This window comes from Erpetoichthys calabaricus, chromosome 1 (assembly GCF_900747795.2).
Source record: "Erpetoichthys calabaricus chromosome 1, fErpCal1.3, whole genome shotgun sequence".
NCBI lineage: Eukaryota > Metazoa > Chordata > Cladistia > Polypteriformes > Polypteridae > Erpetoichthys > Erpetoichthys calabaricus.
The window spans coordinates 88,633,855-88,651,257 of record NC_041394.2 but is presented as its reverse complement, the minus strand read 5'-3'; the positions used below and the strand labels follow the sequence as shown (position 1 = coordinate 88,651,257).

Sequence of the window (17,403 nt, the reverse complement as noted above, 5' to 3'; positions counted from 1 at the left end):
ATATAATTTTCATTATTTTGGCTCTGTGCACCACTACAATGGGTTTGAAATGAAGCAATTAAGATGTTATTGAAGTGTAGACTTTCAGTTTTAATTTAATGTGTTTAACAAAAACATTGTATGAGCCATCTAGAAAAGACAGCTATTTTCATACATAGTCCCCCCATTTTAGAGGATCAAAAGTATTTAGACAAACTAACATAATCACGAATATCATGATCATTTGCAGTACCTGATTGAAAATCCTTTGCAATCAATGGCTGCCTGAAGTCTGGAACTTATGGCCTTCTCCAAATACTGGGTTTCCGCCCTACTGTTGCTTTGCCAGGCCTTTACTGCAGCTGTCTTCAGTTCCTGCTTGTTCGTTGGACTTTCTGCCTTCAGGATTGTCGATATCAAGTGACATGCATGTCCAATTGGGTTAAGTCAGTTGATTGACTTGGCCATTGAACAATATTCCATTTCTTTGCATTGGTTTGCTGTCATAGTATGTTTTGGCTGTACTATGAAGCGTCATCATATCATTTTTGCAGCATTTGTCTGAATCCGAGCAAACGGTATAGCCCAGTACACTTCAGTAATCATCCTGCAACTTTTGTCTGCAAAGACCAGTGTCCCACTTCCATTGGCGGTCACGTTATGCCCATGCCATATCACTGCCTCCACCATGTTTCACAGATGATGTGGTATGCTACAGATCATGAACTGTTCCTTCTCTTCTCCATACTCTTATTTATCCATCATTTGGTATATATATTTGTCTTAATTTCATTTGTCCAAATGTTCCAAAACTAGACTTTTATTTTTATGTTTTCTGGCAAAGTCTAATCTGTACAGGAAGTACTTGAGGATTACCAATGGTTTGCACCTTGTGGTAAACCCTCTTTATTTACTTTCATGAAGTCTTCTCTTGATTGTAGCCTTTTTTCTTCTTGGTTTGGCTAAATTCCATGAATTGTTTTTTCTTAATCAAGGGAAGAATTCTTTGATCATCCAGCACAGTTGTCCTCCATAGTTGTCCAGGCCTTCTGGTGTTACTGAGCTCACCAGTGTGTTCCTTCTCTTTTGGAATGTACCATATGGTTGATTTGACCATTCCTGGGGCCTCATGTATAAACGGTATGCACGCACAAAGATTTTGCGTATGCCCATTTCCACACTCACATCGCAATGTATAAAAACTAAACTTAGCATAAAGCCACACACATTCTCATGCCAACACAACACAATGCATACGCACGTTTTCTGCTCGGTTTTGCAAACGGGCAGCACCCAGCGTCAAAGCAGTGCTACTGTTCCTGTGTGGTTTCCCTTTCATTTTTAAATTCACACGCAACTTTATCAAATCCACTGAAATTAACCACACATTGTTTATAAATTTAAGGCATCTGATTGTAATCGACCTGTAACAATATAATGGTCTATGGAATGGCCAAACTATTCCAATTACCATGGCTGCTTTAGCGTTGTTACTCTTAGTGCACCACTCAGAGTATTTTAACCCACTTTATCTGAGTGTGGAATCACAGCTGTACAGCAGCTGATCGGAAAGCTCTACGGCAGATTTTATCAAAAGCGCAGAAGATTATCAGGATACAGCTTCTAGCCTCAGCCATGCATACAGTCTATGTGAACTTTTCCCATTCGGCAAATGCTTCACAGCCTTTCTTGTAGGGACCTCATGGTTCAGGAACAGTTTCATACCAAGAGCTATAAATGCACTCAATCAGTCCATCATGTGCTCCTGGTGGAACTGTTTGTACTTATAAGTACAATCACCTCACTGTAAACTTGCATTACAGTTGTAATACTACACAACCTGAGTCACTTTATGAACCATTTGCACTATCTGCACTATATGTACATGTATATTGTACTTATGCTTTCATACTGTATATATTTCATTGTTTTTTATCGTATTATTATTATTTTATCATTTTATGGAAAAATATGTTTATGGAAAATTTGCATATTGAATCTCATTGTATCATACAATAAAAATAAAGGAATTCAATTAATTTCAATAGAAGAGTGCGCATATTTACAGATGATAATGACTGACTCCTAAGTCGAATTAGATTTCCAAGAGCTTTCTTCTTGGAGTTCTTGATATCATTTTTAAGATGAAATCCATTGAAGTATTTATATTATACAGATACATTTTTATGTTAATTTAAATAATGTATACTGTTAATAATTAAATAATTAAACGTGTGGGCATGGTGATGCAGCGGTAGCGATGAGCTGGCGCCCTGTCCAGGGATTGTTCCTGCCTTGTGCTGTATACTTTTTGGGATTGGCATGACCCTGGATGGATAGATGGATGGAATAATTAAACACGTACTACGAAGATATTTCAATGTTCCTTAAAAGTTATAAAGAATTGGCACTCTAAGCTTATAGATTGCTTGACATTTATTACAGAGCTTACTGTGTGGCGATTGGTTACGTGGAGAAAAAAAAAGAAGGACAGGAGTTGGGGGTTTGGTACTGCTGCAATAAATTATTTAATCAAGGGTCGCGAATGTCCCAGCAAGCATCTTGCGGGAAGCAGGAACAATTTCTGGACAGGGCTCCAGCTCATTGCTACCACTGTGACACCATGCCCCCATGTTTAATGCATGCTTTAATTCATTTCATCATGAAAATGATATCAAGTATACATCTTAGTATTTAAATTGTTCAGAGAGCTGTAATATCATGAATGTAATGCATTCTGTGTCCTGTGAGCATAGGAGAAAGCCAGTTTAAGAAGCACGTAGTGATTCACACACATAGAGCACTAGAAGAACACATACTGTAGAATACGAAGCATTTAACGTGCTACTTCTTTAGTTATGATGGGATCTGAGAAACTCTAGTAAACTTAACATTGATTTTAAGATTATGTTTACGACGGTCCATTTTAATGACAAAATAAACTACAAGATTAAAGTGGACATTTTGACCTTTTTTCATTGTGTCCCTATTTTTTTTTCTTTTCTTTGTACCCTAATATGCTTCTGTATGACACTTAGACTGTGGGCTACTCGCCTTTTCACAGCAACTTTGATATCCGACCACTTCTTTTTCATTTCAGGCACTGTGCGAGTTTCTGAACTTGAACTTTCGTGTTTCTCCATCACTCTGTATCACTCGATCAACTTCCTTTTGTTATTTATACCACTGCTTAAGCCAACAAATAGTAAGTTTTTCCTTGCCTACACTTCGCATTGGCTGAAATTCTTTTTTTCACATGCTTTTACCATTGTCTTTTAGGCGAATGGAAGGTAATATTTATATTGATTTGCATATAAAAATATGCAAAATTATGGGAGGAGTTGGGGTGGGACGGCAGGCGTGTGCATTACTTTTCATGCTGACCAGAATTTATGTATCGGACGTGTGTGGAAGTTGGCTTATGCATGGCTTTGTGCATCAGAATCTTTTTTGTGCGTACACACATTTCCACTTTTGTCCGTAGGCCCCTGGTGTTTCTGGTATCTCTCGGGTGGGTTTGAATGGTTTTCCTCTCCCAAATGATGGCCTTTTTTTACTTGCATGGACAGCCCTTTGGACCTCATATTGAGAGTTCACAGTGACAGTTGCCAAATGCAAATTCCACACTTGTAATCAACTGCAGACTTTCTACCTGCTTAATAGCTAATGAAGTAATGAGCAACCTGCTCACACCTGGCTATGGAACAGCTTGTCAGTCAAATATCCAAATCCTTTTGCGCCACTGAAAATGGGGGGGGGGGCGTGTATAAAAATGCTGAATGCCTACACTTCAGTCATGTAATTATTACTTCATTTCAAATAAATTGTGGAGGTGTTCGGAGCCAAAAGCATGAAAGTTGTGTCACTGTCCAAATACTTATGGACCTAATTATTATAGGATGCATGTGGACCTATGAGAAAAGTTCCAAAAGTCCAATTGAATGAACTTTTAATTTTTTTCCCTGCAGTTGATTTTTTTAGAGAATCTTATTCAACTATTCACAAAAATGAATAGATGATTCAGCTACAGATTTCATTTCTTGATGGCCCATCACAGAATAACTCTTATTCTAGTCTACCACTTATGTGCAGAAGGCCTCCTTCTTGATCTGTGGTCCTTACCTCTTGATACAGTGCTAAGCTTCAGTAAAGGGAATCAATATTCTTTTCTTGCTGGCATCAACATAACAAAAAGTCAAACTGAGCTTTCTGTTAATCATAATTTGATTTTAACAACAGCAAAAAAAAAAAACAGTTTGGTTTTCCTATGCCTGTTTAAGGACAAAAAAAAGAGAAAAATAAACAGACCAATAATATTGATATTTAATGGACTAGCACCAAATCCAGATTGTAGTTCTGCATATCATTTACTGCTTGGATTGGCTCCAGCTCTACTTGAGCCTAGAATACAACAAGCTAATGGTCAGATCAGTTGATTGGACATTATCAGATCAGACAAAAGAACTAGTGGTGGACCACCAGCATACCAAGTAGCCTCTGAGACCAGTCACTATTCGAGGGAGGACATGGAAGTGGTACAGAGATACAAGTACCTAGGGGTTCACATAAACAACAAACTGAACTGGTCTGACAACACAGTGACACTGTACAAGAAGGGTCAGAGCAGATGGTGCTTGCTAAGAAGACTCGGGTCTTTTGATGTGTGCAGCAAGCTGCTGAAAATGTCCAACCAGTTCACAGTAGCCAGTGTGATATTCTACGCGGCAGTATCCTGGGGAAGCGAACTGAGCACAAAAGAAGCACAATGCCTGAACAAACCTATCAAGAAAGTCTGCTCCATCACTGGGCAAATCTTGACACACTGGAAGCTGTTGTAGAAAAGAGGATGGCAGCACAATTGGATGCCATCATGAAAAATACACTCCATCTCTCTAGGAGGTACTCTCTTGGAGTACTTTTAGCCACAGGCTCATTCCACCACAATGTGCTAAGAAGTGGCTTGGGGGTCTTTTCTGCCCACTGCTATCACGTAATTCAATGCTTCCATCTGATGAACTTGTTAAATTGATTGATTGATTGATTGATTGATCGGCTGTATTATCTGTCCTGTGTGTCTATATTCCTGTTTTTGATGTTTCTGCTGCTGTATGCATTTGAATTTCCACATGGGATTAAAATCTAAAGGTATATTTGAGTCAACGTCAGGTGTGTGATCATTGGGCCACCATTTTGAGGAATAATTTAAAGCATGCTTGAGCCTCTGATTGATAGGGCAACATGTCTGTCTGTTTTTATTTTCACAGGAATAACCATCCAGATATTGATGAGGTAGATGAGTAATTGCCATCTTGTCCACTGGTGTATCACACCAGCACTCTGACAGTTTTGGAAGAATTGCACTGAGGTGTAGAGTACACTGGAGATGAAGATGACCAAGAAGAGCAATGGATGCTATAGGTCTAGGGCAGCCATACACCACCGGCATTTCACTGCACATCTTGCCCATGAGTAAAATTTGACTGGTATGTTATGTGTTTTCATGTTTTATTTAAACATAAAATTCTACATATTTTTATTTAAAGTTAATGTTAGAACATATGCTAAACATTGGTGAAGTGGGCATTAGGTGGTATATCTGCAAAACATTGACAGCTTCTCTTAGTAATACATTTACCGGGGTATTTATTCAGCTATGAAAAACAGCATGAACTTTAAATGCCACAATATTGGTGATTCAATCTGTTTTGTCTTATTTACCAAGGTGAAAGCTATCTTTCCCGACACTCTGTGAAATGGAGGCCTATGTAAGTGTAGTCTCAGCGATGTCTACATGTTTGAAAAAAATGACTAAAAACGTTCACAGGTGTATTGACAACTTTACGATTCCAACAAGTGGTCTTCTGTTTGTAAAAAATCTGATCTTTGTTACACCAAAGAGATGTCTGCTTGTGGCAAAAATCTCTTTCAGATGCATGTAATATGCATCCACTACTGCTGGCTTTGTATCTGCTTGCAGTTTCATGACTATTATATTTTTAGGTAGCGCACTATACCAAAATGTCCACATAAGAACAGAAGTAGATTGCGGTGAAATAATGAAAGACAATCCCAAAACATGACCCAAACCTGCAATTGCAGTCAACCAGAAGAAAGCTCCAAAAGCAATAACTTAACACAATTTAATAACTAACATTGCAAAAGTAAAAATGACATACAACAAATGGGCATACAAAACTGCAACTGCAGAGTATTAAATGTGCTTTTTGGTGCCCAGAAGGCAGTCATTAGCTGAGGGGCTGACAAAGCATACAGTATATGGCACCTTCATTGATTTGTAGCACCTATTGGGAATAACAACACCATTCACCTTTTCATGGATGTCAGGTAGGCAAGCTTGTTAACAATGAAGCCTCGTGAAAAAAACAACCATGTAGTCACCCTATAAGCCTTGGTGCAACTGCCCCATCTACACTGCCTATAGATGCGTCACTGCCATTCTAAAAGCATGTCTGGATTGGGGGTATTAGTCTGAGACAATGAGTGTAAAGTTATGTTTTAAACTTTATAAACCTAAAAATTCAATTAAGGGGTTTATACAAAGGATAGATCAATGATTCATAAACTTCTTAAATCTTAGTATCATTGTACATTATTGTTTTAGGACAAAGGTACTCAGCTATGATCCACAGTGGGTTCAGGTTTTCATTCCAACCAGTTTCATAGTTAGAAACCAGGCCTAACAGGTAATGAAACTTGGTATTTAATTATATGTCTTGTTAGTGCTTTCACTCTTACAAGACAACTCTGTATCACTTTATAGATTTTTAGTTTTCTGAGAACATTATCCATCTGTTTTGTGGTTTATTTATACAAAATGTTTTGGTCCTTCCCTTTTCTTTCATGTCTTTCAAAACATTGTATTAACACAGATAGTTTGTGATGCATATCCACAGGTTTCAATGGAGGCACGTTAGCTGGAGGTTCACTGGTGGTTCCTTTGTCATTTGCACCTCATTATTAACTGATGGATGGTTAAGAAAACAACTAACAATTAAAACCTACATCCAAATAAGTATTCTGAATTGTAACAAACAATTTGCCCAAACTATGCCCAAAAAACATAATTTCTTCGGTAGTAAATAAATGGGATCTAATTAGTCCTCCAGGACCATGAGTACCCCGTTTTAGGGCTTACTGGAGATCAATCATCTACGCTGCCGCATTGCACTTTCAAGGGTCACGGGTTGGCTTTGTCTTGTGCCCAGTGCTTCTGAAATCAGCTGAGGGTTGTCTCCTCTTGATAACTGGATCAGCGGCTTAGAACAGGATGGATGGTGCAAATGTTTAGGTATTTATTCACATTTCATCTTCTTGGAAGTGTGATCTTTTCTGATATGTTTTGTAAACATCCCAACTGACTGGAAAACGTGTCCCAATCTGGAAAGGGAAAGGTGACCACCTGGACTGTGACAACTACAGGGGGATAAACACAGCTGTTAGTGCCAGGTAAGGTTCTTGCTAGTGTCATCCTCAATAGGATCTGTTATCACTTGGTCACCTACCAGCGAGTGAAGCAGTCTGGTTTTACGCCTAAGAAGTCTACCATTGACCGTGTCCTGGCACTGAGGGTTCTCAGCCTATGTCAATTTTCATAAAGTGACTCAGTTGTTAGAGCCTCCGTGTGGGACATCCTGAGACTTCTCAGTATTCTCCCAAAGTAGCTCAATATCATGGCCAGCCTGTACACTGGTACTGTGAGTGCTGTGCAGAATGGAGGTAGAGCCTCTGCATTTTTCCCAGTTAATTCTGGGGTTTGTCAGGGGTGTGTTCCTGCTCCTACTTTGTTCAATGCTTGCATCAACTGGGTGTTGGGCAGGGTCATGGGGTCCAGTGGCTGTGGGGCATCTGTTGGTGAAGAAAGATTCACTGATCTTGACTTTGCCAACGATGCTGTGATCTTCACTGTTGTATTTATAAAAGCATTATCATACAATTACCCAAGCTTTCCCAATCCATTTATCAGAACAGACATTTAATAATGTATGTATCAGGATTTATAGCTCTTTGTTAAATCAAATTAATGCCAAACTGTATAGTTTATGGGGTGTGATTATTAAAAATATAATTGATAGTCAGAAATCTTGGTTAATTTCTAAGAATCACAATATGCTATGTTACCAAAGGTTTGTGAAAACCCAGCCACAGGGGATGCACAAACCAGTGTGTTTCTTTGTGTTGTTACCAAGCCTGGATAAATGGGGAGGGTTACGTCAGGAAGGGCAACCGGTGTAAAATGTTGCCAAATCATTATGCAGACAACAATACAAATTTCCATACCGGATAGGTCGAGCCCCGGGTTAACAACGACCACCACCAGTACTGTTAGTCAACAGGGTGTGGCAGAAATTGGGCTACTGTTGGCTGAAGAAGAAGAAGAAGGAGAAGAAGAGGGGGGAGACGTGTCCGGAGGCAGGAGGAGAGGAGGAAGGTAAAGAGAGTGCAACTGAGGGGAGGAACTTTGAATGTTGGTAGTGACTGGTAAGGAGAGAGAATTAGCCGATATGATGGAGAGAAGGAAGGTTGATATATTGTGCGTGCAAGAGACTAAATGGAAAGGGAGTAAGGCCAGGGGGATCGGAGGTGGATTCAAATTGTTCTATAATGGTGTGGATAGGAGGAGAAATGGAGTAGGGGTTATTCTGAAGGAACAGTATGTCAAGAGCGTTCTGGAAGTGAAAAGAGTGTCAGACAGAGTAATGATTATGAAGCTGGAAATTGGAGGTGTGATGATGAATGTTGTTAGTGCATATACCCTGCAGGTTGGGTGTGCAATGGATGAGAAAGAAGATTTTTGGAGTGAGTTGGATGAAGTGATGAACAGTGTATCCAAGGGACAGAAAGTGGTGATTGGAGCGGATTTCAATGGACATGTTGGTGAAGGGAACAGAGGAGACGAGGAGGTGATGGGTAGGTATGGTGTCAAGGAGAGGAATGAAGAAGGTCAGAGGATAGTGGATTTTGCCAAAAAGATGGACATGGCTGAAAGAGGGAAGAGGGAGGAACATAGGGTGACGTACAAGAGTGGAGGAAGATTCACACAGGTAGATTACATCCTATGCAGAAGAGTCAATCTGAAGGAGATTGAAGACTGCAAAGTAGTGGCAGGGGAAAGTATAGTTAAGCAGCATAGGATGGTGGGCTGTAGGATGACGTTGGAGATCAAGAAGAGGAAGAGAGTGAGAGCAGAGCCAAGGATCAAATGGTGTAAGTTGAAAAAGGAAGATTGCAAGGTTGAGTTTAGGGAGAAGGTGAGACAGGCACTGGGTGGTAGTGAAGAATTGCCAGACAGTTGGGAAACTACAGCAGATGTAGTAAGGGTGACAGCAAGAAGGGTGCTTGGCATGACATCGGGACAGAGGAAGGAGGAAAAGGAAACCTGGTGGTGGAATGGGGAAGTACAGGAGAGTATACAGAGGAAGAGGATGGCAAAGAAGAAGTGGGATAGTCAGAGAGATACAGAAAGTATACAAGAGTACAAGGAGATAAGGCGCAAGGTGAAGAGAGAGGTGGCGAAGGCTAAAGAAAAAGCGTATGATGAGTTGTATGAGAGGTTGGACACTAAGGAGGGAGAAAAGGACCTGTACCGAATGGCTAGACAGAGGGACCGAGCTGGGAAAGAAGTGCAGCAGGTTAGGGTAATAAAGGATAAAGATGGAAACGTACTCACAAACGAGGAGAGTGTGTTGAGCAGATGGAAAGAGTACTTTGAGAGGCTTATGAATGAAGAGAACGAGAGAGAGAAGAGGTTGGATGATGTGGAGATAGTGAATCAGGAAGTGCAACGGATTAGCAAGGAGGAAGTAAGGACAGCTATGAAGAGGATGAAAAATGGAAAGGCCGTTTGTCCAGATGACATACCTATGGAAGCATGGAGGTGTTTAGGAGAGATGGCAGTGGAGTTTTTAACCAGATTGTTTAATGGAATCTTGGAAAGTGAGAGGATGCCTGAGGACTGGAGAAGAAGTGTACTGGTGCCGATATTTAAGAATAAGGGGGATAAAATTGATGAACCACAGCATGAAGTTATGGGAAAGAGTAGTGGAAGCTAGGTTAAGAAGTGAGGTGATGATTAGTGAGCAGCAGTATGGTTTCATGCCAAGAAAGAGCACCACAGATGTGATGTTTGCTCTGAGGGTGTTGCTAGAGAAGTATAGAGAAGGCCAGAAGGAGTTGCATTGTGTCTTTATGGACCTGGAGAAAGCATATGACAGGGTGCCTCGAGAGGAGCTGTGGTATTATATACGGAAGTCGGGAGTGGCAGAGAAGTATGTAAGAGTTGTACAGGATATGTACGAGGGAAGTGTTACTGTGGTGAGGTCTGTGGTAGGAGTGACGGATGCATTCAAGGTGGAGGTGGGATTACATCAGGGATCGGCTCTAAGCCCTTTCTTATATGCAGTGATGATGGACAGGTTGACAGACGAGATTAGACAGGAGTCCCCGTGGACTATGATGTTTGCTGATGACTTTGTGATCTGTAGCGATAGTAGGGAGCAGGTTGAGGAGACCCTGGAGAGGTGGAGCTATGCTCTAGAGAGTAGAGGAATGAAGGTCAGTAGGAACAAGGCAGAATGCATGTGTGTAAACGAGAGGGAGGTCAGTGGAATGGTGAGGATGCAAGGAGTAGAGTTGGCGAAGGTGGATGAGTTTAAATCAACAGTACAGAGTAATGGGGATTGTGGAAGAGAGGTGAAAAAGAGAGTTCAGGCAGGGTGGAATGGGTGGAGAAGAGTGTCAGGAGTGATTTGTAACAGACGGATATCAGCAAGAGTGAAAGGCAAGGTCTACAGGACGGTAGTGAGACCAGCTATGTTATATGGGTTGGAGACGGTGGCACTGACCAGAAAGCAGGAGACAGAGCTGGAGGTGGCACAGTTAAAGATGCTAAGCTTTGCATTGGGTGTGACAAGGATGGATAGGATTAGAAATGAGTATATTAGAGGGTCAGCTCAGGTTGGACGGTTGGGAGACAAAGTCAGAGAGGCGAGATTGCGTTGGTTTGGACATGTGCAGAGGAGAGATGCTGAGTATATTGGGAGAAGGATGCTAAGGATAGAGCTGCCAGGCAAGAGAAAAAGAGAAGAAGAGAAGGTTTATGGATGTGGTGAGAGAGGTTATCAGGTGATGGGTGTAACAGAACAAGATGCAGAGGACAGAAAGATATGGAAGAAGATGATCCGCTGTGGCAACCCCTAACGGGAGCAGCCGAAAGAAGAAGACCAAAGGTTTGTGAAATCCAACATAAAATTCTTTATGAAATGTACCCAGTTAATACCTTTATAAGTAAAATATTTCTGAATATCAATATTGATTGCACATTTTGTAATTCACAAACAGAAGAAGTTCAACACCTTCCTTTAACTCTCTCTGCAGAAACCTAATAGAAAATGTCTACTTCGGTTATTTGATTTTTAAAAATTTTTATTTAAAGGATATTGTTTTCTTTAAAGAAAAATCTCATAACTATACTACTTAACTTTGGGTAATGTTTTATATTATTTGGGACATTTTCTAATCTATTCCATTTCTACCATTATGAGAATATTATTATATGATGTCTTTTTTCAATGTTTTAGTTTACGTTTTTGTATTAATACATATATTTAAACTTGATCTTTATGATATTATACGTAAAACTTTGAATTATGTTGAAAAAATACTAAAAAAAAGTGTTTTACATTTTTATCATTCTGGAAGAATTATAGCAAACCTGCATAAAGTATACTAAGAACACTCTTAAAAATAAAGGTGTCAGAGTGGTTCTTCAGAAGGATGCCATATGGAGACCTTTGTTGGTTCCCAAAAGATCCATCCACATGAAGGTTCCAGAAAGAACTTTTCTTTATTTAGATCTTAACAGACACCATACAGTGAATAACCATGAATCGATGGTATCAGATTTGTGAAATATCAGTAGCTCATGATTTTTTTCTGCATATTAGAAAGTTTTACAAAGCACAAAAAACAACTCCATATGCAAAGAACCCTTCCCAGAATAAAATGGTGCCTGGTCAAGCAGTGGTTCTATGAGTAACCACATGACCCAGTAAAGAACCATTAAGCACCACTGAGAAGCATTATTTTTAAAAGTGAAAATGAATATAAATTCACACACTAAACTTTTAATTTATTCACACCCTCTAATATGACACACCTAAATCCTCATTAGTGTAACCAATTGGTTTTAGATGTCACATAATGAGTTCATTGGTGACCACCTGTCTATAGTTCAAAGGGGTTCAGTTGATTGCAATATAAATACCAACTTGATGGCATGTCAACATTGCGGCCTAACCTACACAATGAATGAATGAATGAATGAATGAATGAATGAATGAATGAAGGAAGGAAGGAAGGAAGGAAGGAAGGCAGGCAGGCAGGCAGGCAGGCAGGCAGGCAGGCAGGCAGGCAGGCAGGCAGACTTACTTACTTAAAAACAACAAGGTTAATGCCCTGGAGTGTTCAATTGAGAGTCCAGATCTCAGTTCAATTGAAAATGTATGGTTGGACTTAATGGCTGTTCACTCACAATCCCCATGCAATCTGACAATGCTTGACCAGTTTTGCTGAGAAGAATAGGAAACTTAGTCAAGGCTATCATGGCCGCCAAAGAAGCATCTACTAAATAATGACTTGATGGGGGTGCATACTTAAATGTAATCAATTATTTTGTAATTTAGATTCGGAATCCATTTAGACTATTTTGCAGAGATCGGTTTCCCTTTGACATTAAAGAGTTGTTTTCCGTTATCAGTCTCAAAAAATGCCAAAAAAATCCAAAGTTGTACAATAATAACATGAACACTTCTAATTCAGTAAATACTTTTTATATGTTGTTCACAATTTTGAAACCACTTTTTTCAATTTTATGGCAACAGAAAAAGATTTCTGTTCTACCTTTGTTGTTAGAAACACTTGTATTATAATCTTTCAAAATACGACCTCTTTTACTGAAGGTTATATAAATTAATTTTATTGTTGTAATTTTTGTCTAAAAAACCCTGTTTTCTAGCGACAAAGTCTTTAATAAAGGCGCTGTATAATATACTGTACCATTTTAACTTTACAGATAGATAGATACTTTATTAATCCCAAGGGGAAATTCACAATATGAGCCAAAGCTGAGGGAATGGCTTTCAAAACCATTCTATATTCTTTCACTTCACAATTTAAATTGAACTTTCAACAAAACTGTATGTGCATTGGCATCTTCATAAATATATGTGCCCTAAAGATCAAATACCCTTTCAAGTGTACAACTAATTGCATTCACTTTGACTATTAGAACCCATGACAAGTACATCCCACCCACACGCAAAACCCATTTCCACGACAGACTTCAAAATGGATGCTTGAGTTAGATTTTTGTAATGGTTATCAAAATTATGTAGGGTCCACCTCTTTATACTTTCTTCAACCGCGGGAATCTATCAGATATCCAATAGGGAATGAAAGTTGACTTGATTGACAAGGTCAATCCCTTGCGTCTCATTTCCATAAGCCAAAGGAAGAGACGTCATGTTTTAGATGAACCAATAATAATGCCGTTTGGGTTTAATGGACATATACGGCAGCCAATGGGTATCGACGTTGAGTGTCTGTCTTTCCCATTGTGCAAGTTGCGTCGCCATGCTGATCTATCGCTGAGAAGAAAGTTCTGGAAAGAAAGAAATTTTTTACAAGTAATTTAAATTAGTTACCTTTCGTATTTTTCTCATTAAAAACGCTCTTCTTGTTTACTTTTTAAATTTGAACGAAATTTAAAGGAGTTTGATTTCTATAACCGAGGGGGTCAAATGGCGACAGGAGCAAACGCGACCCCACTAGGGAAACTGCATCCGAGTATCGGTGCGAAACGCGGTTTTGAAGCAGGACCTGGCGCCGGAATGATGGCTCCTCCGGTACCTCCAGTTCCCTATCCACCACCACCGCCTTTCCAGCAACCACCACTACCTCCGCCAGTTGGTTTTTCAACCGGGCATCAGTATCCGCCACCATCGGGAGGCAGCTATCAGCCGCCACTGCAGCAACAACAAGGAATTGGGGGCTCCGCGCAGGGTGTAGCTGGAGGTGAGTATGAAACAATGGCGTTGTCTCTGTTACGCGTAGTTGCATGCATTATCATGTAGAGTCAGATATATAAGGATTTAGAAGCTTCTGTTTAGCAAACCACACTCTCATTATATCATTAATACTATTAAGTGGTGATGTTTAAGTGATAGGACAGTAACGCTAGGTCACCTATCGTAGGCAGATGAAGTACTGTGTTAATTTGTGTTTATTTAAAATGGTTTTCATTGTGTTAGAGAATGGTCAACAGTGAAGCAAAAGTGATTCATTTAGCGTGTAAAATTTGACAACGTTCTCATAGCAGCTCGATGGGGGAAGGGGCGTATAAAATGAAGGTTTATTTGAATGTTGTGTGGGTTTATTAAGTAAATTTATATATGTTGGTTTTTGACGATCGTAAACCGTCAATCAAAAAATGTATATTGATGTAAAACAGTTGGTTGATTAAGTGTAAAGAGTGTAGTACGGACATTTTGAACGTTGCGTTTTTTTGTGCTTAGGTTTACACACTGCACGCTAATTAGTTACTGTAACAGCATCACATTTTGAACTGTTTATTCATAGCCACCAAGGGCCGGTCTGATTTCGCCAGCATACCGTTTAAATTCTGTAAAGTGGCTAGATGAGTGTAAGGAGACACGCGCCATTCGTGTTAGGCTAGCGAGCTTATGACAGTGGAACGTGGCACAGGTGGGATCAGGACGTTCTGTCGGTGTGCACGTTGAACTTGGGCTTTCCGATCTTGCACAGATGGACCATAATCCTGTCGAGTACTCTAATATAATAGGGAATTAATTTAATGGTAATTGAGTATCTTTGGAATATAGGCCCTAGGCCCGTCAATCGATCATGTGACCAAGACAAAATGGCGATCGCAGAACACGCCACTTCACATAAGCTAATCATACCGCTTCATTTGAACCATAGCAAGTTTCTTTGTGTTGAGAGACTAACTTCAGCGCATCTAGAAGGGACAACATACCTGTGTTTCGTTCGCACTTCCAGACTCGAGCAAACTGGCTTGTTTAATTTTGTCCAGGTTGGCGGGAAAGACAACCTTTTTCGAATATTGTACTTTTGTGCGGGGCTTTTTAAGTTCAATTTTGCGGAGCCCCCCGTGGCTGCAGGATTTTGTTGTCAGTCATTTATTTTTACCATTAGTCGATCTCATTTTTTAAATAGCTGGCCCGTTTTTCCCCCTTTATTTTTCATATGGAAAAGAGCAGCCCTGTCAGATGTACATTTACAGGAAATTAAGACATATGTGTATGTTTTCTTTAAATGCTTTAGTTTTTACTTTCTCGTATGCTAAGTTTAGGGGAAGTATTGTAATCGTCCAAATATTCGATGTCAAGATTTTGATGAATCCCGACGTTTTAGACATCCCCGAGTCCCCAAATACCAATTTTGGAATCGTGTGTGTGTAAACACGATAACTTGAGTATGCTTACACCTAGGTCAACCAAGTTTTGCATACAAGTATTCGGTACAAAACGTAGATTTCTATAAACTTTCGGTCCATTTCCGGTAACCGGAAGTGGTACTTTACCATTTGTTCTTGCAGCTGCAGAGTCCGATTTATTCAACTTTACTTTTATAGTAGTGTTCCATACGTTGATTTGTTGTTGATGGTTCTTTAATACACATATTAAAATAAATGAATTGACTTGCGGTTTACTCCTCAAATATCCATCCCCATATCTGAGTATACGAGAAAGTCTAGGGGAGACCACTCCCGATGTTTTTAATTCAGTTTTTATGTGACGTTTGTTTTCTTAATTGTATGTAAATGCTGAAGCTTAATGAGTAGAGGAAACACTAGCATAAGTGACTCTGAAAGAAGCAAGTACTTTAGTGTGATTAAGAGAAGAAATGGACAAAAACCTCCAGCCACATGGGGTCCTCAGGACTGAACTTTAGAGCCTCCGATCTTGATGTTTACATAAGATACATTTTTGAGGATTTTAGTGGGGCAGGAAATGTGTGTAAATGTCACACTTTACAGAGTGAAATTTTATAATCCCTTGTTGTTGGTTACTGCATCTGTCTAAGAAATTTCCTGCTGCTCCCACAGTGCAAACAGGGTTCATATTGAATCGTGGGTAGTCAAACTTTAGAGTCTGTCAGTTCCAGGTGTACTAAGCAAAACCTATGTGCAGATAATGGAGTCGGTAAGAAAATGTGTGATATGAAATACATTTTACATGCATAAGCTGTGAAATGCATAGTAAGTTTTCTTTGCTTTCATATCTTGGTTAGGTCATGCTATTGTTAGTTTGACAATCACTAGCTTCAAAAAAAACAATCGAAAAAGTGACATTGATGTGTACATTTTAGGGGCCTTTTTATTCTTTTTTTGGTTTCTGCCTAAACAACATTCATAAGTTTAAACTATTTTTAAGTAATGTTAGTAAAGTCCAAGAGAGAAGACATTGTGGGCATTTGTGCAGATGTTCTTTAGGAATTCTCAGTTTGCAAACTCCGCATTCATGACACTTGTGTTTTACTTTCCCTGTGTTTCCATCTGATGCAGTCTGTTAAATGAAATATTTTCCTGTAGGAAATATTTTCAGTTTACTCTGATTTGTGGTATATTACTTACACATCACTGAACTTGTTTTCCTTTTTTGCTTTAATCTCTCTTCAGCAGTGATATTTATCAAGCCATTTAGGCTATATTCACACTATATTTTCATAAAAAAAGGCATTTTTAAATGAAAATGGTCACTGTCCATGCTAGCATTTTCATTTGTTTTACAAAAGATATTGTATAATAAAATGCCCAAAAATGCAATTTTTCCACCTACATTTGATATTCATTCAGCATAGATATCTTAGACCAGGGATGCACTGTTAGATTTTTTTTCCACAGTTTTATTCCTGCTTTGCAGTTTTTTTTGACCATTTTTTGAATTGGCTCAAATTTCAGCCTCATTTGCCGTCATTTTACATGTAATAGGAGAATTGCTGCAAGATCATATTGGCTCTCATAAAGGAGATGGATTGTTGCACAGTCAGAAGAACGTCTTTCGTGTCAATTTCATTCAGCTGTATAGTATTGAGCTCCCATCTTGTGGCATGTTTCTTCTGAAAAGGATGACCCATAAGGGAGTGAGGCATAATAAGCAAGATCTATCAGAAATCTTCATTTTCGCCTGTCCACAGAGAAATGGCACAGCAGTTTGTTGAATGGTTTCAAAGGTCTCTGGCTTTGGAGAGAGTTGTCAGAAGTGTTTTTGTCAATAAAAAATGCTGGGGTAGTGTGGATGCAAGGTGAAAATGGAGACAAACATTTCCCTTTTTAAACCAAGACATAAGATTTTGGCACTTTAT

The 17,403-nt window shown here is 39.3% G+C and overlaps 1 protein-coding gene across 1 annotated transcript in view; it reads left to right on the top strand.

The window, feature by feature from the left end:
* The first annotated feature begins 13,611 nt into the window (after nucleotides 1–13,611).
* The window catches only part of sf1 (splicing factor 1), a 31,369-nt gene continuing 27,577 nt past the window's right edge, over nucleotides 13,612–17,403 (top strand). The window contains exon 1 of the mRNA XM_028803144.2: nucleotides 13,612–14,070. Coding sequence (XP_028658977.1) covers nucleotides 13,797–14,070 — 274 coding nt within the window. The 5' untranslated portion in view covers nucleotides 13,612–13,796. The remainder of the gene's footprint in view (nucleotides 14,071–17,403) is intronic.